Source organism: Cajanus cajan, chromosome 4 (assembly GCF_000230855.2).
Source record: "Cajanus cajan strain Asha chromosome 4, NIPB_CcT2T_4, whole genome shotgun sequence".
Classification (NCBI taxonomy): domain Eukaryota; kingdom Viridiplantae; phylum Streptophyta; class Magnoliopsida; order Fabales; family Fabaceae; genus Cajanus; species Cajanus cajan.
The window spans coordinates 60961711-60978547 of NC_138520.1; the positions used below are offsets into that span (position 1 = coordinate 60961711).

The 16837-nt window shown below is 32.7% G+C and overlaps 1 protein-coding gene across 1 annotated transcript; it reads right to left on the bottom strand.

The window, feature by feature from the left end:
* Positions 1-3738: 3738 nt before the first annotated feature.
* On the bottom strand, positions 3739-5656 carry PCS1 (Eukaryotic aspartyl protease family protein). The gene has a single exon (XM_020351330.3). It carries the CDS (start codon positions 5338-5340, stop codon positions 4018-4020), a length of 1323 nt encoding a protein of 440 aa, XP_020206919.1. The 5' UTR covers positions 5341-5656; the 3' UTR covers positions 3739-4017.
* Positions 5657-16837: the final 11181 nt, after the last annotated feature.

Sequence of the window (16837 nt, forward strand, 5' to 3'; positions counted from 1 at the left end):
AGGTATCATGATACCGGAAAGAAAAACACAAATCATATATGCAATGCAAAATGGTAGGTTTGTGAACAAGTGAAATTTGTGTCTTTCTCTCTTATCATGTCATTGAATAAACATTCTTTGTCACAATTAGTTAGACAAGAAGAAAAGGAGATGTGAGTGTTCATAACATGCATTAAGATGAATTTTATCTATAATTTTTAAATGACTTGAAATTTTAATATTATTTTTTAGTCTTAAATCTAACTTCATTTGTTGAAATGACTATTAGAAAATATAAATTTTAAAAGAAAAGAAAACAGTAACTCAAGTTAAAATAATTTTAAATCTTAAAATTTAAACTCCTCAAAATTAATTTCAAATCAAATCAAGTGAATGAGACAAGGATCACATGATATGTATGTTGGTTAACTAATATAATTCATAGCTTTTTATTTTATATGTAAGGGGACTAGCAACTCAAATAAAGACAATAAAAGAAATAAACTCTTGAAATATCAATTAACAAAAATATCTAAATGAAGGGATATTTTTATAGAGAAAAAACTTTTAAAAATATTATACTATTTTCATTATGTTTTCTAATAAAAAAAATGACATGTGATATATATATATATATATATATATATATATATATATATATATATATTGTAACTATAGTATTGGTAATAAGTACTAATATAATCTATTTTATATTTAAAGTACGATTTGAACCCTATAAAACTTGATTAAGTTTAGGGAATATTTTATAAGAGTTATTTTTATAAGATTACTTCACACACAACTCTACAAAGATGAGATATTGTCCGTTTTGGGTATAAACCTCTCACGATTTTGCTTTAAGTCTCTCAATTATTGGAGTGTGTGTTTTATAAGTTTTTATTTCTTCTCTTATTTTATCGATGTGGGACTTGTTTGTATTCCAACAATCCTCTTTTCAAACAAGGGACCTAACCTTTCACACATGATGACAAAACTAGGTGAAGAAGATGAATGATCTTCCCCTGGTTTTGCTCTGGACTTGGAGTTCTTCCTTGAACCAAATTCTGGACTTCAAAGTCCAACAAAGAAGAAGAAGAATTGCATAATGGAAAGAGGAAGGAAGCACCAAAGCAAAGTGAGCAACGGATTGCTCACAAATGGAACTAGACTTAGAAGCTCTCAAGGCTCTAAGCTAGGCGTGAAATTGTGACTTTGAGGAGAGAATTTGGCTGAATCAAAATCTGATCAGAATTCTTTAAAATGTTCAAAGTGATTACAATTGAGAGGATTAAGCTATATATAGATCCGGAGGCAAGCAAGTGGCGCCAATCTCAAGCTTACACCATTGGCGCCAAAAATTTGAATTTTAAATGAGATTTGAAATTCAAAATTTTGGTCACCCATGTGCATGGCTATGATCTTAGGCTAACCTTGCATCTAAATGTCATTTAGGAGGTATTTAGAGTGGATTTGGCGTGCACATCTTCAGCCACACTCTAGGCTTAAAACATGTGACCCCAAATTCATGTTAAATGACTTCTAAATGAAACCTAGATTTAGCCTCCTTGACTTATTCTAGTATTCCTTCAATATTCCTACTCTAATGAACTAAATACAATGGCCAACCAAATACAATTAATAGAAAATAATAAAAGAAACAAAATGAGCCTAATATTGGGTACCAAAATACCAAAGGCCCATAAAGCCCAAAAATAAGCCCATGAAGCCTAAGGCCGAAAAATCTTATTCTAGGTGGTCCAAAATACAAGACTAAGAAATGTAAATCCTATACTATACTACTCAATAAAGAAAATATCATAGTGGTCACTATAAAGCCCATGTAAAGAGTACTCTAGGCCCACTAAGCCCATTAGGCCCACCAAGCTCTGAAACAGTCAAATCTTCAAGTAATCTCCTGACAATAGCTCTAGTGATTGGACCTTTGGTCCATGCTCTTCCATCAACACACAACTCCACAATGGTGAAATATTGTCTGCTTTGGGCCTAAGTTCTCACGGTTTTGCTTTTGATTATCACCCTAAAGGCTTATCAATCATTGAAGTATGTGTGTGTTTTATAAATTGTTATTTTTTCTCTTATTTTATCGATGTGAGACTTGTTTGTATCCCAACACAAGTCACTACCATTTGTGTCAACCAATGTTTGTATGACATGTGATATTTAACGACAATAACATAGTGAAAAAAATACATGTTAATGTGTGCTGTGAATAAGTATGCATGACTCATATTCATAATAGGTAGGTAGATGTTGGAGTGGAACATATTGAGTTTCAGCCGCCCATTTTTGGATTAATCATTTTTATTAACATATAACTTTAATTTTAAATTTTAATCAAATAAGATTTATCATTGTTTTTCAATTTAATTAAAATTTTCATAAACAATTTTAATTATGGGACTAATTATCAAAAATTTATCTAATCAATTAATCATTGTCACAATTTTTATTAAATTATTTAAAAAAATATTTTTAACTAGATAAATCAAAATTCTTTTTTTAAAAAAATATAATACTTAAATTTTTCAAAATTAAAATTTTATTTAAAAAATAATAATTTTATTTATACAATAATAATTTTATTCACTAATTATTTAATTATTTTTTTGCAATAAAATTAATTAATTAACATTAAAAAATTAAGTTTATAAAATAGAATTAAAAAATAAAAATATAAAAAAGAAAAAGAGAAGTGGCTTTGAGAAATTCGGATGGTCAATCTCAATTTCTCAATAGCTAAATTTGAAAAGCAATGCTTTTTATGTACATAAATCGAGTTTGAGAGGTAGAAAATATCACTAACAAACTAAAATGTATTACTTGAGTAAATATATTACAACTCGTGTTATTGTTGTAGGTATTTAAAAATAAAAAAAAATAAATCCAAAAATAATTGTTGTGACCTTCATTTCCTACTAGTCACTTCAACAATTAGATTTCCATTTTTAGCTCCTTTGTTTTTCCCATTTCCAATTCATCATTGAGTCCAACAACTTCAATATATTTGAAAAAAAGTTGAAGTGAACCTAACCTACTTTTAATTCAAAGCAACTACTTCTAGTATATTTATTAATAAACAAATTAATTAAATTTTTTTTTTAATAACTAAAATATGACTTCACTCTTTTATATATAAACATATTTTTTTAAAAAAAATATGCACTTTTAATTTATGCATATTTAAAATTTAGCAAAATAACTAAAAACAATTGAAAGATAAATAATATATATATATATATAAAAAATTAATTAAAATGTGGGTAAGAAAGAAAACCTAAAAGATGTTCAAGTCTTAAAAAATTGTCAACAAAAAAATTTCTAGCAATCTCATTCCGATTGGAGCATTCAGAAATAAGTCTTGTCCTTCTGTGGATTTGACAAGGAATTTTTATTTGAGATAACCAATGATTATTTAAATTAGGTGATCCCCTCTCATAAATAGAGAATCCAAAAATCATTAAAGAAATGAGTTAATATATGATGATAATTATGAACTTTATATATATATATATATATATATATGACTTGATTTAAAATGGAGAATACATACTCCTCTAATCCTAGTCAAAAAAGAAAATGATGCTTAAAATAAAGGTAGTTTTTTCAATAAAAAAACAAATGTAATCGACATTTTGAGTCGACTTATAACTAAGGAAGTGATAAATAGTTAATTAGATTCTTTCACATAAATTAATAATCTATAAAATCGATTAATACTTTATTTGAATAACACGTCAATTTGAAAGAAAATGAAAAGAGTTTAAGCTATAAAATGGGTGATAAAGAAGCAACATTAATTTCAAATTTATTTGGTTACTAAAAACAATAAAACAATGAAATGTACAAAGTAAGCATTTAATCTTACCTATACCTCTAAGCTCACTGCCATCTAAATGAATTGGACCCACAACTTTAAACATCACCAAGTTCTTTAAACATATACACTAACCCCTCACTCTCTCCTTCAAAGATCTCTTCACTAAGGACCACACCCCCCAATGAAGCAAGTGGGCCCACTCAGCCCAACCCAAGTAGCTTTTGACCAACCAAATCACAGCGTGCATGAGCCAGCCCAATCCTATGTTCCACAAGATCAAACTCCATCCACATGTTCTCTTGTTGGTGATGACCAATGATAAATGCCTCCACACCAAGAAGATCCGAGTTCCCAAATGTGAAGCAATAAACCCAATCATTGCCCCGAACCAAACCCGGCACCCGATACAAAAGCTGCTCACCCGAAACCCGCATCTCCGCCCCGTCAAATACCAAACTCACACTCGGTAACACCGGTAATTCGGATCGGTTCATGGGCACCCGGTAACAAAGATCCATCGCTATTTGAAAAACAAAATTCGGATCATCCAATACCCGCAAAGTACCATTTGTTTGCTTCAAAAACTCATCTCTCAGTACATTATAAACCGGGCCAAGTAAAAAAGTAAATTGGGTACCCAAATCAAACATGGTTTGACCCGCCCCGGTATGATCCGGTATCAAATCATTGCCCGAGATATTTAGTAATTGACCCGAAACCTTAATTCCTTTGAACCGAACCGTGTACGCGGACCGGTCGAAGTAGGGTAAAGGAGTGGATATTTGAACCAAGGGAGTGTAGTTTAACGGCCCGACCCACGAGAAATTGGATTCCCCGAGAAGTAAAATGCCCGAGAAATCAGAACCCGATATGCAGTACGAGAATTTGGGTATTTTTAACTGAGAAACCAACGAGAGTGACCCGAGATTCATACCCATTAACCCGGTTGTGTTGGAGTCCGAGTCCGAGTTAGTGCTGAAGGAAGAGTTCATGCACCCGAACACGATTCCCGGGTTAACGAATGACCCGAACCCGAACGTGTCCGAAGCGAGGTTCCCTTCTGAGGAAGAAGCGTCGGCGTAGGAGAGTGTTGCATGGCAGAGGTTGTTGGAGTCGCACGAAGCGGGTATCGGAAAGTCTCGGGTTCGGGTGGTGCATGTCGACGAAGAGCACGAGATGGGGGAGTAGGAGGAAGAGTGATTCGGGTTGAAAAGCGGGTCGGGTATGACCCGCGTGGTGGTTGTGTTGTTGCAGTGGAGCCACGAGAGTTCGCTTCCTGTGTCAATGACCATGGACACGTTCTGTGGGGGTGTTCCAACTGTTATGGACACGGTGAGGCTCACGTTGTGGTGGAAACGAAGCTTGTTGGGTGGCCTTGGGAGATACCCAGATGGGATCACTTGTGACTTTAGTGGCAAAGCTAGAGTCTTGGCCTCACTTGTGGCAAGAAATGTTTGTAGGATGAGAAGCATGACAAGTCTGAGACGTGGGGTTAAAAGGGTGTGTGTGGTTTTGGGCCTCATTATGGTGTTTTGAAGGGTTTTGGATTTTGGTTTATGGGGGAGTTAAAAACTTAAAATGGAGGGTTATGAAGTCCGAGTGTTTTGGAGAAGATGTTTTCAGTGACAGTACGTGGAGCAGAAATAGTCTCTAGTGTGGACAAGAAAAAGAGAAGAGGTATGGAGTAATTATGGAGGATTTGTTATAAATTTTGGGGGCAAAGAAAAGTATAGGAATTGCTTCAAGATTTAGAGTTATAAGTGAGAAAAACCCTCTTCCACTACTCAAGAAAAAGATCTGAGAAATAGTTGAGATGGGATCCACCAAGGAAGGTACAACAACACTGTGGTTGTACCTAGTGCTATAGTATTTAATACCTAATTGACGTACATTTGTTTTGTTTGATATGTATATATATATAACGGTGTTTCTATATCATATGTGTATTGTTGTATATTTATGTTAGATTTGAATTCATTCTTCTGATCTATGTTTGATTCTGTTTTCTTTATGTGATCTGGAGTTTGCTTTTTTCTTCCTTTATAACGAGTACTAGCTGCTAACATGGCTTAAAATGGTATACATGACAGATGGGAGAATACAGAATTTATGACTTTGTCATGTGGTAGGAAGTAGCAACTACTGCTTATGAATGTGGAAGGCTATGCAATAAGTTTATTTAGATGAGTATAGTTATTAACCAAAACAGTTTAATTAAGGCTTGCATGTAGGTAAGTTTAAGATCTAGCTTTTAACCATACCATACGGTAGTTGGACTTATAAATAATTGAGGATGGTTTGTTTTCTCTTTTGGACTTGGAAAAAAAGTAAGGTTCTTTGCTCCGTGTTGTTGCTACCACAGAATGTTCCACCTTGACTAATAAAGCAGCGTAGCTGAAAAGGAAATTTTCAATCTTCGTTTTTTACGAACCAAGTTAAGTAAGAATATAAAACACACCACGTGTCTTGTCTTGTATGAAAATAACAAATGCTAGAGTTTTGAGGCCAGTGTTGATGCTAAATTCTGTTAAAAATTACTTTAGTGAGTTCAGTAAGTTTGAATAGCTTGCATGATTTTATATATGTTGAAAATTGAAAGAAAGAAAAATAAAGAATTTAATTTATTCATTTGCTAAGGTTGAAAAAATGACATGTGATGCAGAAACATTATAGTACTTACTACATCACAATGCATAGTGACTGGTTGCAAAAAAGCTTTGTATGCTTACTTTGCAAAGGAATATGATATGATGACAACCTTGTGTCACAGGCATGGACTTGTAAAGGTTGCTTTCTGAAGTAATCAGCTTTTCTTGGTTGTTGTAGATGCCAAAACATTTTCTCATGGCAAAGCACGTGATGCTTTTCTTAATCGGGACATTGATGTTCTAAAAACTAGGCCTTGGGATCCTCTCATTTGTGAGACAAACCCGAGATCTCTATTCCTAGCTTTCAAAGAACGACACATGGATTAAAGTTTTTCAAGGGCAGAGATTTAATACTGCAATTTTCAAACTTAGCCGCTTTGATAACCATTTGTAGTTTTAGGATGTGTTTGTATTATTATTTACACATGTTTTGATACTTTCAAATGAAAAAATATGGATCTAAGTGCATTCAAATAAATAAGTGTTTATTTGTTACAACAGTTAAAGCAAATATTCACTTAATTGATGAAAGCTTATCAAATTAAGAAATGATTTAAAGTTTGGACAATATTTCATTTTAAGTTTTTCTAGAATTTAGAGATGCAAATTATAGGAATGTACAAAAGTGAGCAAGTAGAATATTGAGCTCTAGGAAAAAAATTGCAATTTAGAATCTTTTGAGCAACCAAAATTATGAGAGATTTTAAACTAGAAATAGTATTTATGAATAAACTTCTTCATAATAATTTTTATGAAATAAAAATAAGAAGAAAAATTAAAATATTTTTTTATAAATTAAAATTAACTCATCCATAACTTAATTCATAAAAGCTTGTGTTGATTTTTTCAAAAATTATTTTTTCTTATATATAAATTAGTTTTAGTTTACAAAAAAAATTCATTTATTTTTATTTTTTCTCTTAATTATGCTTATGAATAAGTTTATCCATTCATGTGCTAAGACCTTTAACTGACCTAGTTGAAGTGTAGAACTGTCATCTAAAACAAGCATGAATAGATGGACTTTTTAATATTTTGCTCAAACTTGGGAAGTTTTCTACCGAAAGAATATACTTCTTAAAGAAATCATGGATAGACTTCATGTTTTCACGTTTTAAACCAATCATAAATGCTTTCCTAGCTTGGAATTTGAAGATGATAATTAAGCAAGTTGCAGACTCAAGAAAGCATATAGCAATTTGATAGCCACACGATGATGCTGAAAAACTGCCGGCATTAGCTAATATTCCGGTCATTCATGACTATATATTAAAATGTATAGTTTAAAAACACATGCAGAAGCAAACCAACTGCATAGATTAATAGAGCTGCATTCAATACGTGTTATTCCAAAAGTTAATATATGTAGGCACACCAACCTGACCATCAAATTATTGATCTTGAGTCATATTCTACATAAAAACAAATTATAAAGCCATTCAACCCCAGAAATCTGAGTTTAGAATATATAATTTCAGAAATAATTTGTGAGTATAACAATATGATATCATGTTACACTGCGAAATTTTGCTGATAAAGTTGTCATCCCTCCTTTATGGTAATCTTATTGGACGGATTCTAGCATTGGAGTCCCACAGTGGTCACAATGTTAAACGCTTTAACCAGCTTTTAACGTTAATGAAGATAAATTTTAAATTAATATTTTTAAAAAGAAATCCACTTGTTATATGTTTACTCTACTGTACATTCTGCTACTCTTTTTCTCTAGTTCTGCCGCCCTACCACCATGTTGTGTTTACTCTACTGTATAGACTTTGACATTCTTTTCTTTTTCTATTAAATCTCGATGACGCTCTACCACCATGGACGAGCTTGACATTTCACTGTTGAATTTCTTCTTCTTTTTAAAATCATGGATTCACTTTTAATGACTTACAAATTGCAATAGTAATGAAAAAAAAAGAATAAAATTATCTTTTAATTCATGCATGTATTAAGTTTGATTATTTATTTATATATATATAAGGTGTATTGGAGTATAATCTTACTCCTTTATCTTCTAGTAATATTTTTTTGTTTTGTGTAACTAATCCCTTTAGTCCATCATATTGTTATAGGTTACCAATGCTTTTGTTAGTCACCTAATCATATAAATAATCTACTTACTCTCTATAATATTTGTATCTTGAATAATATATAAATTATATCTTATTTTTCAAATCTTTCTATCTTAAACTTAATATGGTATCACAGAGCTAGGTTTAGTCCTTTCTCTTTATCATTTTTTTTCGATGCTTCGCTTCTTTATTACTTTCGCATGGCTAATTCTGGTCCATTGCCACCGCCTTCTTCACCTATCCATGCAAAATCTCTTAAACAATGTTTCTCCTCAACCAGCGTGCTTGACAACATCGCCTTTCTCGCATTTGCTCACACCATCTCTGAAAAACTTGACAATAAGAACTAATTACTATGGTGTCAACAAGTGGAACTTGTCATTAAATGACATTGTCTTCATCATTTTTTGGTCAATCCGTAAATACCACCAAATTTTGCCTCGGTTTCTAATTGTGATGCTAGTTGTATTTCTAAATCCTATATTGCTTGGGAATAGCAAGATCAATTATTTCTATCTTGGCTTCAATATTCTAAGTTGAAGGATATACTCACTCGTGTAATCAACTGTACTTTTTTTCAACTTTGGGATATAATTCACTCGTACTTCCACACTCACAAATGGGAAGTGTGCCAACTCTGTAACGATCTTCGTAATACGAATCTTAAAACACGTAATGTCTTGGATTACCCAATTCATATTCAAACTCTTGTTGATGCCCTAATAGCCATAGGCGATTCTATTTCCTCCAAAGAACATCTGGATATAATTCTTGAAAGTTTTCCTAAAGAATATGAATATATTGTTTCCTTAATCAATAATCATTTTGATGATCTTTTAATTGATGAAATCAAAACTTTACTTCTTGCACATGTGAGTCGCGTCTTGACATGTTCAAGAAGAAAGCGGATGCATCTATAAATGTTATTGGAACCTCATCTAATTCTAATTCTTAACAGTGCAACCTCAAGCCAACATTGCTCAGCATGACTTGAGACAATACCAAATTCACAATTTTGTGGTGGTTGAAATGGAAACAGAGGTGATAGATATGGTAGTCGTGGTGGTCGAGGACGTGATAGATACCCCGTTGTTCAATGTCAGGTTTGTCACCACTATGAACATATTGCTTCTATGTGTTATTATAGGTTTGATCAAAAATTTGTTCCTACTACATCCTTTGATCATTGTTTGCCTAGCCACACGATGCAATCTACTCCATAAAATATGTGGAAAAATACTCAAGTTGTGTCGTCTCAACAAATCTTTCGTCCTTCGCCTGGTCATAATGGTATTCTTGGAGCACAACCCAATTCCCCACAAGTGTATATGGTTTTCAATGGCTTTGTGGGAGTTGCTCATTTAAAACCACAAGCCATGGTTGTAAACTCTTTCCTTCTTGGTTCAAATGTTTGGTATCTAGATTTGGGAGCCTCTATTCATGTAACAAATGTCTCCCAAAATGTGCAACAAATGACACCTTTTGAGGGTGTAGATCAAATCACTATTGAAAAGGGTTAAGGTCTCAATATCAATTTTATAGGTGTAACTAGTTTTCCTTCTCCTTTTAATCCTAATATTATCTTTGCCCTTAAAAATCTTCTCAGTCCCATCCATTACAAACAATCTTATAAGTGTCAATCAATTTTGCAAAAATAATCTTGTATACTTTGAACTTTCACCCTTTTATTTGCTTGGTGAAATCACATGATACTAAAGAAATGTTATTCAAGGGATTTGTTGGCCCAGATGGTATGTACCAATTTCCCTCTTTGTCTTTTTCTACCACAAGACAAGAGCCTACATCGAATATTGCTACAAGAAACTATATATATTTATTTTGCCACTTAGCATTCTAGACTAGGCCACCTAAATAATGATGTAATGAGAACTATCTTTCACAATTGTATTTTTCCTATAATCAATAAAATTGACATTGATTTTTGTGTTTTCTATTGTCTTGGTAAGTCACATGGATTACCTTCTAGTCACTCTTAAACAATTTATAGCTCACCTTTTGAATTGGTGTATAATGATCTAAGGGCCCTACACCAATTTCTTCTTCCTGTGATTATCTTTATTATGTGACTTTTGTTGATGTGCATACTCGTTTTACTTGAATGTATTTACTTAAAAACAAATCTCAGACCCTGGAGGAGTTTAAATAGTTTCATGCCAGGGTCCAAAATCAGTTTAATTCCACCATCAAAGTTGTTCAAACAAATTAGGGAGGTGAATTTTGACCCTTCTCTGTTTATCTTGCAAATATTGGCATTCAACATCGGATCATCTTCCCTCACACTCATCATCAAAATGGAGTTATCGAGAGGAAGCATAAACATGTTGTGGAACTTGGCCTTACGCTTATGGCTTAGGCTAATATTCGTATGCAGTTTTGGGATCATGCATTTCTTACAAGCATTTATATCGATTAATCGCCTTCCTTCATTGTCCATACAAAATGATATACCATACAGACGCTTATTTCATCAACAACCAGACTACAATTACCTTAAAAAAAATTTGTTCGTGTTTTCCTCTATTACGACCTTACAACAAAAATAAATTGCAGTTTTGGTCTCAAAAATGTGTATGTTTGGGATATTCCATGTCATATTAAGGCTACACGTGTCTTGCATCTGATGGTTATATATATATATATATATATATATATATATATATATATATATATATATATATATTAAAGATGTTATTTTTAATGAGTCAAAGTTCCCATATGAAACTATATATGTTTAATTTTAAATCCTTAACGTCTTCACAACAAGTTGTCAATGTTCCTTTTACCATAACTTTGACAATATATTTTGTGTTTGCAAATAGCTCACAAACATCCATTGCTACTCATAATTTTGTTCAACCATCTCACTCCTTATCATAAGAATCAACCTCCCCTTAGTAGCAAATTGCTTCTACTGTAACTTCTTAACCATTAAACTTACATCCTATGATAACATAGTCCAAGTCAAGTATCATTAAAACCAAGCTACAACCAACACTTCTTTTGACTTATTTTGAACCTAAAACTACAAAACAAGCTTTATCTAGCGTGCTGCCATGAATGAAGATTACAATGCTCTTTTGCTCAATAAAACATGGTCTCTAGTTTCTTTACCTCCCAACAGGACTACTATAGGATGTAAGTGAGTTTTTAGGATCAAGGCTCGGCTAGTTGCTAAAGGATTTTATCAATAACTTGAATATGATTATAATGAGACAACCAATTGTTAAATTAGTTATTGGTCGATTAATTCTCATGTTAGCATTTACTCATCATTGGAAAATTCAAGAGTTGGACTTAAATAATGCATTTCTCAATGGTCAACTTCAAGAAGAAGTCTATATGACTCAACCACAAGGGTTTGAATCTTCAAACAAAAGCTTGGTTTGTAAACTCAAAAAAGTAATTTATGGCCTCAAGCAAGCTCCACGTGCTTGGTTTAATAAATTGAAAACTACTTTGTTGCATTTGTAGCTTCAACCTAGTAAATGTGATCCTTCTTTGTTTGTTTATTCTAATAATAATGATGTCATTTACATTCTAGTTTATTTTGATGACATTATTATTACTGGAAATAATTATGCCATTCTACAAAATCTGATTCAGCAACTCAATACAACCTTTTCTCTCAAGGATCTTAGTGATATCTAGACTACTTCTTGGGAATTAAAGTCAAGCCTTGAATAAATGGTTCTATTGTTCTAACTTGGAACAAGTATATCATGGATCTTCTCAATTGCATTGATATGGAAGGTTCTAAACCTATCTCATCACCTATGGTTAGTGGTTGTAAGTTATCAAAAATTGGTTTAGATAAGTTTCTAGACACTTCTTTCTATAGATCAATTGTCAATGCATTATAATATGCAATAATAACTAGACCAGAAATAAACTTCTCTTTTAACAATGTTTGTCAATTTATGTCAAATCATCTTAAGCAACACTAGATTGTTGTAAAGAGGATTCTTTAGTATTTATAAGGTACAATTTTGTTAAGTCAAAAGATCGTGGATCTCTTGAACTTAGAGTTTTAATACTAACAATAAAATGTTTTTATAACGAGAAAATGTCTACAAAAATGTCCTTGAAAAATATCTCTAAAAAGCTCTTATAAGATGAAGTGTAAAACATAGATCGTCTATGAGACATTATAAATTAGGTGAAGCATACAATCTTTCATATTCATTAAATGTTTATTATATATTGAGACTAACAAAAAATGCTTTTGAATGTTTCATTCCTTAATAGATTGAACTAGAAGATCATCTCAAAACTCACAAATTTGTTAAAGAGAACAAGATCATACTTTTTGGCAAGACCAAGGACAAAGATCCCTAAAATCATGGAGAAAAGCATATAAAGTCATTGTTGCTACTACACTGCATTGACATTACCTTTACAAGCTCCATTTGGTATGAAAAGATGATAAGTAGCCTCCTTGATCAGATAAGAGGTACCATTTAGTGAAAAACAATTAATGCTCGCATTAAATAAGTTGCACATTTATCTGCCATCACAAGGAAAGACAATGAAGACAGACGAAGCAAACTTATGAGTTGAGCTCAAAGTGTTGCAATGGTCATCTTCTCCGAACTACTATATAAGAAGATTCAAAGCACAAGAAAGATAAAAACACCAATTTTAAGTGATACATATATTTTGTACAAAAACATACTCTCTATAAATCTATTATTTCTTGTAAACATTCATTGTTATTTACTGGTTGTATAACGTCTAAGTGAGATAATCACAATACTTGTGTAACCTTCATAACCATTTTTATAAGGTTGTGCTTAGAGAGGCTTATCTGAAAAGAATACTTGTTTTGAGTTTGGAGAGGCTTGACTCTAAAAGAGTATTTGTTTGTTAAGCTTGGAGAGACTTGTTGTTAAAAGAATACTTAGGTAGTTGCTTGAAGAGATAAGTCAAAGAATATTTAGGGTTGAGCCAAAAGTGGCTTGCTGAAAGAATACTTGTATCTTTATTTAAAGATAATGGAACTCAATCTGGTTGGATTAAGAATTAGATGTAGTATTAATTGTTGAGATGAACTAGTATAAAAATTCCCAGTGTTCCATCTAACTACTCTTCATACTGCATATGACTAGAGTTACTACTTTACTACGAAAAATCATGCGAGTTTTTGATATGCATTATTCAACCACTCCCTTCTAGTGTGTATCTTTTCACTACAGTTTGGTATCAGAGCCAAGTTTTGATGGGGTTGAATATCTAACTATACTAAAGGAAAAAGATCTATTATGTGAAATAGTGAAGGACAATACCTACCAAAAGAAGTCTCTCTTACAAGGCTCTCTGCCTTTAATGAAGAGGACTACTCATATTGGAAGGATCAAATTGAGATATTCATCAAGTCTACCTAATACAACCTTTGGAGAATCATCACTCAAAGTGATATTGCTGTTACCAAGCCTGAGAATCAATATATTTAGGATGACTATAACAAATTACAACTTAATACTAAAGCAAGATACATCCTTGCTTGCTCATTATCCAAAATGAAGTACAATAAGTTTGCAACTATTCAATAGCTAAAGAAATGTGGGATGCCATCAAAGTAACTCATGAGGGTACGAACGATGTAAGGCTCAAATGAGCTGCTACACTTTAAAAACACTATGAGTTGTTCTTCATAAAGGAGAGCGAATCCATAGATGAAATGTTTGGAGTATTCCAAACAATTCTAAATGGGTTAAAATTTTGGGGAACTAGGCTCTCTAGAGCTCAAAATAATCTCAAGATCTTGGACAACCTTCCTAAGATATTGGAACCCAAAGCCACAACTATCTCAGAAATGCGTGATCTTAAAGTTCTCACTCTTGATGAACTTTTTGGAGCTCTACGAGTTCTTGAACAAAAAAAATCACCCTAAAGCAAATGACATTATTACTTTGAAGGATGGTGAGACCAGCAAGATGAAAGAGAAAGGGAAAGCATTGAAAGCACAACCTGAATCTAGCAACTCAAATGAAAATTCTAAGAACTCTACAAATAATGAGATATCTTTTATGTCTAAAACGTTTAAGGACATCTTAAAGAAGAAAGGAAGATTAAGGAACTTTCAAAAAAAGAAGGAAAGATTTAGAAAGCTAAGTCAGACTGACAATAAAGATGTTGTTTGCTACAAATGCAAGACGTTTGGTCACATGAAAGTAGACTGCTCTTCTCAAAGAAAGAGGTGGTCTTCTAAAAAGAAGGTCAAGAAGAGTCTAATAGCCATTTAGGGGGATCTGGATAGTAATAGTAGTGGCAATTCAAATGATGAGAAGGGCAACATATGCCTCATGGCAGACATTGAGTCAAACGTTACTAACATAAAGGTAAGAACTAATTCAAGTTAGTTTTTTCTGAATCAGATGATGATGAGATGTCTTATAAGACTTTCTTGGCTAACTCTCACATGATCTCCCTCGAGTACAAGAAATTAAAGGAAAAATGAAAGATTCTTGAAAAAAAATTTCTTGAATTGAGGAAGAACATGTTAGACGTAGGAAAAAAGATAAAATCTCTCAAGGACAAAATCACAACCTTCATCCCACCTAAGATTGCAAGATTGGAGGCTGAAATCCTACAATTCAAAAAGGACCTAGCTAAATTTGTCAATGGATCTTCTAAGTTAAACATGCTCTTAAAGCATAGAAGACGTTTATCTACCAAAAATAGTCTTAGCTTTGACCTTGGCTTAGGGACATCTTAAACCAAACCCTAGGTCTCTTTTTGTGAAGCCAATAGAAATAGGGATAAAACTTCAAGCAAACAAAAGAGTAAGATCAAAGGCATGGGGACTAACAGAAAAGGAACCATGAAAATATGGGTACCAAAATCTTAAATAATCTCTATTGTAGATATCCTTAATAGGAAAAGAAAGAATTCACATTGGTACTTAGATAGTGGCTGCTCATGACACATGACAGGGGAAAGGTCATGTTCCTAGACCTCCAACCACATGAAGGATCAGTCTCCTTTGGGAGTGAAAAGGGAAAAATCAAAGGTATAGGTAAGATAGGTAAAAACTTTATACCTATTGTGAATAATGTTTTGCATGTTGAAGGTCTAAAGTATAACCTCTTTTAGCATAAATCAATTTTGTGATAGTGGGTATGATATGAAATACACTATTAAAGAAGACTCTTTTTTGTAAAAGTTTGGGAATAAGTCATTGGGGGATAGTTGGGTTTGGAAAGCCCTAGTCTTGCCCATTGTGTGCATGGGGCAGAACTTGCGCAACTTTGTTGTCCTAACTAAATCCTGGTAGTATATTCTTCTAGTGAGAGTGCATTGAAGGTGTGATCGAACATATTCTCCTAAGCTACTATTTGTGTTGCTTGAGGCAATACTCCACATGATATTTTTTATTGGTGTCACATGCATGATTAAATGTAATTCATGTCCATTGTATAGTGCATGTGGATAAATCTTTGTATTATCTTGTTATTATTATATAAATTTATGATGTGATATCAATTGAAAGCTATACCTTGTCATATGTAGAAAAATGTAATATGTTCATATTATTTATAAAAGATAGGGCTATCAAGCATCACTATAGACACCAGACATCCCAACAATATTGACAACCCTAGGCCTAACAATCATCTACCACAAACCCAATAGCATTAAAAAAGAAAGGAGAAGATAACAAAGTGTGAGGGACTAGACAAAACTCAAAAAGACAATTTAAACAAAACGAGAAAAAGGCAAACCATTATGATTATGAAAAAAAACCTCACCAACAAAACCTAGGAAGACGTTCCCACCAAGTGAAGGACATTCTATTAGAAAAACTATAAGAAGCTAATCTATTTAGTGATGGCGAGCTCAAAACAATTGTAGAAGAAACTACCATAGAAATGGCCTATGTGACAGTGAAACTTATGTTCCTATAATGAAGATTATTACAACAAAATCAAATTACCCCTAATAACATATACCAAAGGTCCTAAAAGAACATCTTTCACTTGGCCACTCCTTTATTTCTAGAGGATCATAAAAAGGTTCTCCGGAGATGAAAGATCAAAAGACATCTTGCATCCAAGACCAGATATCTAGTACAAAAAGGCACTATAAAAACGATTCTCAAAAGATTCAACTACAACTTCACAAAGGTTGGGCATAGAAACCACTATGATTTCATGCAAACAAAGGTTTTCATCAATAAATTTTTCTATGTAATAACCTCCAAAAAAGATCAAAAGGGTAGTATTGCAACAAACTAAATAATTGTTGCCCAAGCTGGAAAACTTTCCTACAACCTA